At 39.4% G+C, this 12,217-nt stretch overlaps 1 protein-coding gene across 2 annotated transcripts in view; it reads right to left on the reverse strand.

Moving 5' to 3' along the window:
- Window positions 1-12,217, reverse strand: part of NEK10 (NIMA related kinase 10) — a 278,135-nt gene that overhangs the window by 89,223 nt on the left and 176,695 nt on the right. For both annotated transcript variants that reach the window (XM_069561142.1, XM_069561143.1), the window contains 3 exons: window positions 3,078-3,261; window positions 2,900-2,986; window positions 988-1,042 (listed from right to left, as the gene is read on the reverse strand). In XM_069561142.1, coding sequence (XP_069417243.1) covers window positions 988-1,042; window positions 2,900-2,986; window positions 3,078-3,261 — 326 coding nt within the window. The remainder of the gene's footprint in view (window positions 1-987; window positions 1,043-2,899; window positions 2,987-3,077; window positions 3,262-12,217) is intronic.

The following is a 12,217-nucleotide window of genomic DNA, read 5'->3' on the forward strand; positions in this document are numbered from 1 at the left end:
TCTTCTCTGCCCCTCCATCTTAAATTTATCTTTGCCTCTCTTTCTTCAGATACACATAAAAGCTGCCCTTTCCTCTTTTCCAGGGCTGTCCTCAGGTCCATGCTGCTCTGAGACTGGGAACCAGCTACAATTTCCCCTTTCCATCAGCTGCTTCTCCTCAGTCCACTCACCCTTCAGCCACCCTGATTCTAGAAGGCCCTTTCCCATCAAACTTTCCCATCACCTCACTGTCAGCTCACTGCTTTCTTCAGTTTCTCTCTGTCTCTGCTTCTGTAACCTCTGAAACCACCACAGTCAGGCTTCTGCTTCCACCAGTCTCACCCAAGGTCACTGGACTGTTCTCATGAAGATTACCAGAAACTTGCAAAAAGCTATATCAAAGAATTTCATTTCAGTTCTTAGCCCAAGAGACAAATATTGCAGAAAGTGCTAGTCATTACAAAATAATGATTTCTTTTTTAAAAATGGAATTCCCCAAACATGCTCATTCTCCCCTGTAGCTACTTTCTCCTCTGCTCACTGATCTGTGAGCAGAAGGGAAGAACACAACATCTGGTCACATCCATAAAAGGAAGGATGTGTCTCTGCATCCCATCCCCCTCCTGCTGGCTGAGACTTGGGTGTGACGTGGTCTACTCCTGCTACATCTGCCATAGGCATCTATACCCCAGGGATATAGAAAAATAAGGGATAGGGAGCCACAGCCCCCGATAATCTCATGAAGCCCTACAACCCTCGGCCACCCCTGAGCTCAGGGAGACTAACTGAGTGGCTGAGGATTCCAAAGCCAGACTAAAACCCACGCCCAAGCTTAATGCTGTTCCCAGCATGGTCCTTGGTGAAATGCAAACACTTCTGAGAAAGTGGGCTCCCATAGTCTCTGGTACCATGTGCCCATGGTAACTTCTGCTATCGGGTATCAATTTAGCCACCAAAACAGCTCTGCAGACTCTAAAAAATGTTTCTAGGAACTCGGTGTCTACATACCTAGCTTGGGATTGTCTTTCTCCTCCTGAAGCACTAAAACTTCTTTTTAAAGTGCCTGAAACAAGAAAATAAAAATAACTTCACATTTTCCTGCTGCAAATCATTTATTTATTCACTCATTTGCCTGTTTAAAAATATCTAACCAATTGTACCTACTATAAAGACTGCCTTCATTTATGATACTATCAGCTAAAATATAATGTTGCAAATTACTGTTTATTAACATGTTTGTTTAATGGTCATTGCTCAAAGAAAAAGTACTAAATAAAGAAACTCCATGATCAGTTCCTAACAAAGCACATAAAACATCTGTATCATCATCATCCTAAATCCCTTGCCAAGAGAGCTAGAAGTAACCACATTCAAGTGTAAGGGTCCAGCTTTTCCTTCCTCACTTGCCCACTGACCCTCCCCATCCTTGTTACTGTGGATACACAATGTCCCATCGTCTCAAAATTCACCTCAGTTAGTAATTAACTGCTTCTAGAATCTGCTACATATGTTTAAATGCACAAATATCTTTGCTACATAATATTCACGTTTTCTCAATCACAAATCAAGACATTTTATTTAGCAGACAGGGCAGGAATTTATATGGAAAACAGAACAGAGTGTTGGAATTTGACATTGCCCCAGAAAATGTGGAACGTCTATAATCCACTTTGATGGACCATTTAATTTTGAAAAGAGACAAGTATGAAGCAAAATCCTTAGAGTTCTACTCTGATCCTTAGAGACACAATTTTAAACTTTCTTTTATGAAATTTTCATAGTATAGTCATTGAGAATGGATTATTTACGATTTATTTCAGAGTATTTCTATCTATCCTATTTAATATTCCATCAACTTACTTTTTTAAAAGAGTCAGGAAACTCAAACAGGGGCTCTGTGTCAACCTAGAGGGGTGGGATGGGGAGGGAGATGGGAAAGTGAAGTTGCTCAGTCATGTCCGACTCTTTGCGACCCCATGGACTGCAGCCTACCAGGCTCTTCTGTCCGGGACTTTCCAGGCAAGAGTGCTGGAGTGGATTGCCATTTCCTTCTCCAGGGGATCTTCCCAACCCAGAAATTGAACCTGGGTCTCCCGCATTGTGAGCAGACGCTTTACCATCTGAGCCACCAGGGAAGCAGGTAGGGAGATGGGAGGGAGGTTAAAAAGGGGGGGGATGTGTGTATACCTATGGCTGGTTCATGTTGAGGTTTGACAGAACACAGCTGAATTCTATAAAACAATTATCCTTCAATAAAAAATAAATTAATTTTTTAAAAAGAGTTATTCTTTTCTGAATTTTCTATTTTAACTGGTGTTTTATTTCAATTTCAGATTTGTTTAATGAATTGAATCCTATGTTTCAATAGAGAAGATTCTTTAAATTGTATCTAAGTATATCTTTACTTTCCCATGCCCCAGTCTAATTTTTTTATTGTTTCAAATTAAGAGTAAAGATTAACATATTTGCTGAATCTGCATGGTGTTTTTCATAATTCTAAATAATTATAACATTTATTTAACTTTAGTGTTTTAAGGAAAATATATCCCTTTATATTAATGTAAGTAAAACTGTACAAAATTTAGTCTACAGCAAGACTAATTTCTTCTCCAGGTTTCTAACCTCCGATCAACAGACTCATAAAAGGTCACTTCCATTACTCCTGTAGTTAGTTAGTATGTTTCCAAATAAGTTATCTCCACTCCCCAGTTAGAATCTGTATTTGTTGGAAGAAATAATTAAACTGTTCATTTGACAGGAGGCAATGGAAAGCCAGAGTGCCAGGTGGTCTTTGCACTAATCAGCACGGCACCTGGAAAACAAATCGTTCATTTATGTAGGCGATGGCATCTGCTTGACTCCCAGGTACAATTTCCAGACCTCTACCTGCTGGAATCCATAAGTTGTAAAGAAAGCTTACTGAATGTTGATTCCTTCAAAGGGCTTGAGCTGGAGCTGCTAAAGTTATCCAAAATGTCCAATTCATCATCAAGCTCTGAATATATATCTGCACATTAATAAAAATAAAAAGCAAATGAACCTTGAAACACAAAGGAATCAAGAGTGTATTCATGTTGTAAGCTTTTCACTAGAAATACCTTTCTCAATATTTTCCAAGTTGAAGTTATCATCTGACAAGAGTCCATCACAGGTCCGGTCTTCATCCTTACCACATGGTGCCTGGAAGCCTTCAGCAGGGAGGTCTGTGATTTCTGAAAGTTCACTTTTCAGGCTTCCTGCTCCACTGCTGCTGCTACTCAAGCTTGCCTTCTCAAACGTTTCCTGAAAGAGAAAGTCAGTTTGCAATACCTGCTTCTTTCCCTTCTCTGCAGGACTTAAAGTTCGTTAGAATATACATTAAAATGACTAGAATATCATTATAAATATTGGTGCTGAAATGGCATCAGTAGTTCTACCTACATAAATTTTATAGAATTCATTCAGTCCATAACGAACCCATACAAAACAAAGTGGGTTTGCTACCATTGGAAAACAAAGCATAGAAGTGGCAAAATACTCAGGAGCAAAGGCCTGTGCAATCTGGTGAAAGAAAATATAGCACTAAGGAGTAATTTATGTAGAATAATTATGGAAATAAGAGGCCAAAGGGGAGGATTAAAAAGACCTTGATCTAACATCCTCCCATGGGCACACCAAAATGGCAAGTACTTACAGAGCAACTGCTGATGAGAAAAATTGAAATCTAATAGAAAATACCTTCTACAACTAAAGATATAAAGAAGAAACCACAATGAGACAGGATAGGTGGAGGCACAGTAAGTCAAGACCATACCCCTGTGTGAGTGACCCACAAGCAGGAAGATAATTATAATTTAGATATTTTCACCAAAGAGCAATAGGTCCATGCCCCAAACCAGGCTCCCCAGCCCAGGCATCATACACCAGGAAATGAGCCCCCAGAACATTTGCTTTTAAAGGCCAGCTGCACTCACTTTCAGGAGAATCAGAGGTTTTAGGACACAGAGATTCCACTATCACGGGACAAACACAAAATTTCACACATTCCAGGACCCAGGGCAGAAGCAATAACTTGAAAGTAACCTGGGTCAGGCTTATCTGTTGATCTTGGAAAGTCTTCTAGAGGAGAAGGAGGCTCAAGTAGAACTCCCCTGGAGACACAGACACAGGTGGCAGCCATTTGGGGGAACTCAATCTAGTAGTGCAAGTACCATTGTGGAATCCTCCCTCCAGCTTACCATCCACCAGAAACCAGCCCCACCCCGGTCCCTTCCCAGTGCCAGTGCCCATTGGTTTGTAGGCACCAGTACTGGGCAGGTCAATCAGATAATCAAGAGAGGACACAGCTCCACTCACTAGAAGTCTGGCTTCCATAAGACCCCCTGAGCCCACAGCTGCCACTGGATAAGGCCCTGACCACCAGCAAGCCCAGGAACCAGCCCCATACACCAGTGTGCAGGCACTGGACCAGGGGCCCTCAGGTCCTCCAGTCAGTGACGCTGTGATTTGGTCCCACCAACTAGGGGGCAGACACCACCACCACAACCACTGTAACCCTACAACCTGCCTTGTCAGCACTCAGCCAATCCATCAGTAGGCCTACATCAGCCGTAAGACCTTCTGGGCCTGGGCCCCATCCATCAGTAGACCAATACCAATTCTGAGAAATCTTGAGCTGGAATCCAGCCCCACTCACAGTGGGCCAGCAACAACTTTGGCAAACTTCAGAACCCACAGCCAGGTGCACCAGAAATCAGGCTTACTCAATAGCAGACCAACACTAGATATGGGGATGCTGGCCCCACAACCCCCAACCCCAGAACACAGCTCCACCATCAGTGGGCCATCACTACTAGCAAGGCACCTCCAGAGGCTCAACAGTCAGCTACACCATGATCTGGCTCCAACAACCAGTAGCTGACAACCTCTAAATATGTCAACCAACTAGACCACGGACCAGCCATACCTACAAGAAGACTCACATAGTCTGCCACAAAAGAAGGACTCATACAGCTCACATAGTGGGAAACTCTAGAGCACATAGCTCTGTTGACAGAGGTGAGTGTGATGCTGGAACACATAGGATGTTTCCCACAAAAGGCCATTTCTCCAAAGTCAGGAAACATAACAAACCTACTAAATACATAGAAACAAAACTGAGATGACCCAGAGGGATGGTATGAGGAGGGAGGAGGGAGGCGGGGTTCAGGATGGGGAACATGTGTATACCTGTGGTGGATTCATTTCGATGTATGGCAAAACCAATACAATATTATAAAGTAATTAACCTCCAATTAAAATAAATAAATTTATATTTTTTAAAAAAAACAGAAAATCAGGTAAAATGAGGTGACAGAGGAACATGCTCCCAGTGAAGAAATAATATGAAACCCCAAAAGAATTAAATGAAGTTGAGAGAAACAATCTACCCAATAGAGTTCAGGTAATGTTTGATGGTGAAGATGGTCAAAGAGGTACAGAAAAGATTCGACAAACAGAGTGAGAAGTCAGAATTTTTAGCAGAGTGGGAAAATATAAAGAAGAACAAAACAGAGATGAAGAATACAATAACTGACAAGGAAAAAAAAAAAACACCAAAAGGAATCAACGGTAGATTGGTTGGTACAGAGGAACAGATCAGCGAACTGGAAGGCAGACTAGTGGAAATCACTGAAGCTGGAGAGAAAAAAGAAAGAGTGAGGATAGTTTGAGACATCTGCGATAACATCAAACACATTAATATTCACATTATAGAGTACAAGGGTCCCAGAAGAAGAAGAGAGAGAAAGAGGCAGAGAACGTATTTGAAAAAGTCCCTGAACCTGGGAAAGGAAATATGTATTCAGGTTCAGGAAACACAGAGAGTCCCAGAGAGGACTGACCCAAAGAAGACCACAACAAGACACACTGTAATTAAAATAGCAAAAATTAAAGATAATGAAAGAATATTAAAAGCAAGAAAAAGAAAAAGCAAGAAGTTACATACAAGGGAACTCTCATAAGGCCATCAGCTGGCTTTTTAGCAGAAACTACAGGCCAGAAGAGAGTGGCATTATATAGTTAAAGTGATGAAAGGGAAAACTTACAACCAAGAATATTCTGGCAAAATTCTCATTCAGATTTGGTGGACATAAAGAGCTTTAGAGACAAGCAAAACCTCAGAGTTCAGCACTACCAAAGCAGCTTCACAAGCAATGTTAAAGGAACTTTTCCAAGTAAAAGAAAAAAGGCCACAGCTAAAAAAGGAAAAGACTCACTGGTAAAGACAAATAAACAGTAAAGGCAGTAAACTAACCATGAACAAAGATAGTAGGGTGATTAAGAACTAAGTAGAATGATTAAGAACTAAGTAGAGTGATTAAGAACTAAAGGCCCTCTTGATGAAAGTGAAAGAGAAGAGTAGAAAAAAAAAAAAGTTTGCTTAAAACTCAACATTCAGAAAACTGGAAGGCAGACTAGTGGAAAGAAGATCATAGCATCTGGTCCCATCACTTCATGGGAAATAGATGGGGAATAAAACCCTGTGACAAACTTTATTTTCTTGGGCTCCAAAATCACTGCAGATGGTGAGTGCAGCCAGGAATTAAAAGATGCTTATTACTTGGAAGAAAAGTTATGAACAACCTAGACAGCATATTAAAAAGCAGAGACATTACTTTGCCAACAAAAGTCCATCTAGTCAAGGCTCTGGTTTTTCCAGTAGTCATGTATGGATGTGAGAGTTGGACTATAAAGAAAGCTGAGTGTAGTAGAATTGATGCTTTTGAACTGTGGTATTGGAGAAGACTCTTGAGAGTCCCTTGGACTGCGAGGAGATCCAACCAGTCCATCCTAAAGGAAATCAGTCCTTAATATTCATTGGAAGGACTGATGCTGAAGCTCCAATACTTTGGCCACCTGATGAAAAGAACTGACTCATTTGAAAAGACCCTGATGCTGGGAAAGATTGAAGGCAGGAGGAGAAGGGGACGACAGAGGATGAGATGGTTGGATGGCATCATGGACTCAATGGAAATGAGTTTGAGTAAACTCCAGCAGTTGGTGATGGACAAGCCTAGAGTGTTACAGTCCATGGGGTCGCAAAGAGTCAGACATGACTGAGGAACTAAACTGAAGCCTAACTTAGGAAACAAAAATAAAATCTCAAAAACAACAACAACAACAAACTTAACCCTACACCTAGAGGAATTTGAAAAGGAAAAATGAAGAAAAAAGTTAGTAGAAGGAAAGAAAACATAAAGATCAAAGCAGAAATAAATGAAATAGAGACAAAAAAAGACAAAACAATTTAAAAAGTCAGTCTATTTCACTTCCAGGGATTGGTCTGTTCAAATTATCCATTTCTTTTTGATTAAGTTTTGACAGGCTGTATGTTTCTAAAAACTTATCCATTTCTTCTGGATTGTCCAATTTGTTGGCATATAATTGTTCATCACATTGTTTCTTTCTGTCTATTTTTTCTGTATTTCTGTGGAATTGGTTGTTATTTCTTTACTTACACTTTTTTTTTTTTTTTGAGGGAGGTTGGTCCACTGTCTTTTTCTTCTTGGTGAGTTTTTCACTTTGTTAATGTGGTGTTTCACAGTGATTAATTTGTGTATCTTGAACCATTTCTGCATCCTGAGATGAATCCCACTTGATGAAGATATGTGATACTTTTAATGCATTGCCGAATATGATTTGCTAATATTTTGTTGAGGATTTAGCATTAATGTTTATCAGTGATATTGGTAAGTAATCTTTTTAATTATATCTTTGTCTGGCTTTGGTATTAGTGTGATACTGGCCTTATAGAATGTGTTTAGAAGCATTTCTTCCTCTGAAATTTTTTGGAATAGTTTGTGAAAGATAGGTGTTAACTTTTTAAAAAAAGTTTGGTAGAGTTCACCTGTGAAGCATCCAAACCTGGACTTTTTGCTTGTTGGATTTTTTATTACTATTTTAATTTCACTACTGGTAATTAGTCTATTAATATTTCTGCTTTTTCCTGATTCAGTCTTGGGAGTTTCTGCATTCCTTGGTATTTGTCCATTTTTTCTTCATTGTCCATTATATTGGCTTATAGTTGTTTATAGAAATCTCTTATGATTGTATTTCTGTGGTGTTTGTCTGTTTCATTTCTGATTTTACTGATTTTAGCACTCTGCCCATGCTCTGCAACAAGAGAAGCTGACACAATGAGATATCCATGCATTGCAACTATAAGTAAACCCTGCTTGCTACAACTAGAGAAAGCCCCTGTGCAGCAACGAAGAGCCTATGCACTGCAACAAAAACTCAGTGCAGCCAAAAAGAAATAAATTAATTAAAAATTTTTAAAAGATTGAAAAAAAGGGAACACTCACAAGGTTACTCTATGAAGTCACTTTAACACTGATAATAAAAACAGACACTGCCCAAAAAAAGAAAATTACAGGCCAATATCTTTGATTAATATAAATGCAAAATTCCTCAACAAAATATCAGCAAAGCAAATACAACAACACATAAAAATCTCTTTTCATACAGCATGATCAAGCTGGATTCATCCCAGGGTCTCAAAGATGGTTCCACATATGGAAATCATCAATGCGGTACACTATATTAACAAAAGAAAATTGAAAAAAATGATCATTCCAATGTGCATGTGTTAAGTTGTTTAGTCATGTCCAACTCTTTGCGATGCTATGGACTGTAGCCTGCCAGGCTCCTCTGTCCATGGGATTTCCCAGGCAAGAATACTGGAGTGGGTTGCCATGTCCTCCTTTAGGGGATCTTCCTGACCCAGGGATCAAACCCATGTCTCTTGTGTCTCCTGCACTGGCAGCAAGTTCTTTACCACTAGCGCCACCTGGGAAGCCCCATAAATGCAGTAAAAACCTTTGATAAACACCACTCATTGTCAGAGAAATGCAAATCAAAACTACAATGAGGTACCATCTCACGCCAGTCAGAATGGCTGCTATCAAAAAGTTTACAAACAATAAATGCTGGAGAGGGTATGGAGAAAAAGGAACCCTCTCCTGTTGGTGGGAATGCAAACTAGTACAGCACTATGGAGAACAATGTGGAGATTCTTTGAAAAACTGGAAATAGAATTGCCATATGAGCCAGCAATCCCACTGCTGGGCATACACACCGAGGAAACCAGAATTGAAAGAGACACGTGTACCCCAATGTTCATCGCAGCATTGTTCACAATAGCCAAGACAGGGAAGTAACCTAGATGTCCATCAGCAGATGAATGGATAAGAAAGCTGTGGTACATATATATAATGGAACATTATTCAGCCATTAAAAAGAATGCATTTGAATCGGTTCTAATGAGGTGGATGAAACTGGAGCCTATTATACAGAGTGAAGTAAGTCAGAAAGAAAAACACCAATACAGTATATTAACACATATATAGGTTCAATGCATGATACTGGATGCTTGGGGCTGGTGCACTGGGACAACCCAGAGGGATGGTACAGGGAGGGAGGAGGGAGGAGGGTTCAGGATGGGGAACACGTGTATACCTGTGGCAGATACATGTTGATGTATGACAAAACCTATACAATATTGTAAAGTAATTAACCTCCAATTAAAATAAATAAATTTATATTTTTAAAAAAAGTTAGAAAGATGGTAACAATGACCTTATATGCAAGACAGCGAAAGAGACACAGATGTATAGAACAGTCTTTTGGACTCTGGGAGAAGGTGAGGGTGGGATGACTTGAGAGAATAGCATTGACACATGTATATTATCATATGTGAAACAGATCGCCCATCTAGATTTGATGCATGAGACAGAATGCTCAGGGCTGGTGCACTGGGATGACCCTGAGTGATGGGATGGGGATGGAGGTGAGAGGGGGTTCAGGACAGGGAACACATGTACACCCATGGCTGATTCATGTCAATGTATGGCAAAAACCACTACAATATTGTAACATAGCCTCTAATTAAAATAAATCAGTTAATTTTTTAAAACAAACCAAAAAACCCCTGATAACATTCAACATCCATTCATGAAAAATAGTCTGACTAAAGTGGATAGAGAAGTAAAATCAGTTCCATTCAGTCACTAAGTCGTATCCGACTCTTTGCAGCCCCATGGACTGCAGCACACTGGGCTCCCTGTCCATCACCAACTCCTAGAGCTTTCTCAAACTCATGTCCCGACTCAACAGAGGTAACATAATTCAGCATAATAAAGGCTTACTGTCAACATAATATACAATGGTGAAAAGTCGAAAGCCTTTCCACTAAATTCAGGGAACAAGGATAACCACTCTCATGACTTCTATTCAACATATGAAATGCCACAGCAGTCAGACAAGACAAAGAAATTAAAGGCATCCAAATTGGAAGGAAAGAAGTAAAACTGTCATTATATGCAGATAACATGATGCTATCTACAGAAAACCCTAAAAATTCCACACAAAAATTCCTAGAACTGATAAATGAATTCAGCAAGTTATTAGGGTACAAGATTAACATATAGAAATTGGTTGCATTTCTTTTCACTAACAGTAAAATATTAAAAGAAGACAGTCCTTTTTTTAATCTCTTTTTAAATTTTATTTTTAATATAAATGTATTTATTTTAATTGGAGGTTAATTACTTTACAATGTTGTATTGGTTTTGCCATACATCAACATGAATCTGCCACAGGTATACACGTGTTCCAAATCCTGAACCCCTCTCCCTCACTTATGGATAAACCTGACCAAGCAGGTGAAAAACTTATACACTGAAAACTATAAAACATTGATAAAGGAAATTAAAGATGATTCAAAGAGATGGAAAGATATTGCATGATCTTAGAATATAAGAATTAATATTGGTAGGATGGTCATACTACCCAAAGCAATCTACAAATTTTATGCAATCTCTATCAAATTACCCATGACATTTTTCACAGAACTAAAATAAATAATCTTAAAAATTATATGGAACCACAAAAAGGACCCAGAATTGCCAAAGTAATCTTGAGTTAAAAAGAAGAAAGCTTGAGACATAACTTCCCAGCCTATAGACAATTTTACAAAGTTTCAGCAAACAAAACAGTATGGTAAAGACATAAAGATCAATGGAACAAAAGCAAACTCAGAAATAAACCCACATATTTATGGTCAATTAATCTTCAACAAAAGAGGCAAGAAAATAAAACAGAGAAAATAAAGTTGTGTTGGGAAAGCTAAATAGCTACATGTAACTGAACTTAGAACACATCCTCACACTGCAAGCAGTAATAAACTCAAAATGGCTTAAAGAGTTAATTATAAGACATGACACCATAAAACCCCTAGAAGATAACACAGCAGAACACTATGGCATAAATTGTACCAACATTTTTTGGATATGTCTCTTAAGGCAAAAGAAATAAAAGCAAAAATATACAAATGGGACCAAATTAAACATAAGCTTTTACACCAAAAGAAACAAAAGGACAACCTATAGACTGAGAGAAAATATTTGCAAATGATGTAACAGACAAGGAAATAATTTCCAAAATATACAAATAGGTCAATTCAGTTCAGTTGCTCAGTCATGTCCAACTCTTTGTGACCCCATGAATCGCAGCATGCCAGGCCTCCCTGTCCATCACCATCTCCCGGAGTTCACACAGATTCACTTCCATAGAGTTTGTGATGCCATCCAACCATCTCATCCTCTGTTCTCCCCTTCTCCTCCTGCCTCCAATCCCTCCCAGCATCAGAGTCTTTTCCAATGAGTCAACTCTTCGCATGAGGTGGCCAAAGTACTGGAGTTTCAGCTTTAGCATCATTCCTTCCAAAGAAATTCCAGGGTTGATCTCCTTCCAAATGGACTGGTTGGATCTCCTTGCAGTCCAAGGGACTCTCAAGAGTCTTCTCCAACACCACAGTTCAAAAGCATCAATTCTTCGGCGCTCAGCCTTCTTCACAGTCCAGCTCTCACACCCATACATGACCACAGGGAAAACCATAGCCTTGACTAGATGGACCTTAGTCGGCAAAGTAATGTCTCTGCTTTTGAATATACTATCTAGGTTGGTCATAACTTTTCTTCCAAGGAGTAAGCGTCTTTTAATTTCATGGCTGCAGTCGCCATCTGCAGTGATTTTGGAGCCCCAAAAAATTAAGTCTGACACTGTTTCCACTGTTTCCCCATCTATTTCCCATGGGGTGATGGGACCGGATGCCATGATCTTCGTTTTCTGAATGTTGAGCTTTAAGCCAACTTTTTCACTCTCCTCTTTCACTTTCATCAAGAGGCTTTTTAGCTCCTCTTCACTTTTTGCCATAAGG

This window comes from Ovis canadensis, chromosome 19, assembly GCF_042477335.2.
Source record: "Ovis canadensis isolate MfBH-ARS-UI-01 breed Bighorn chromosome 19, ARS-UI_OviCan_v2, whole genome shotgun sequence".
Lineage (NCBI taxonomy): Eukaryota > Metazoa > Chordata > Mammalia > Artiodactyla > Bovidae > Ovis > Ovis canadensis.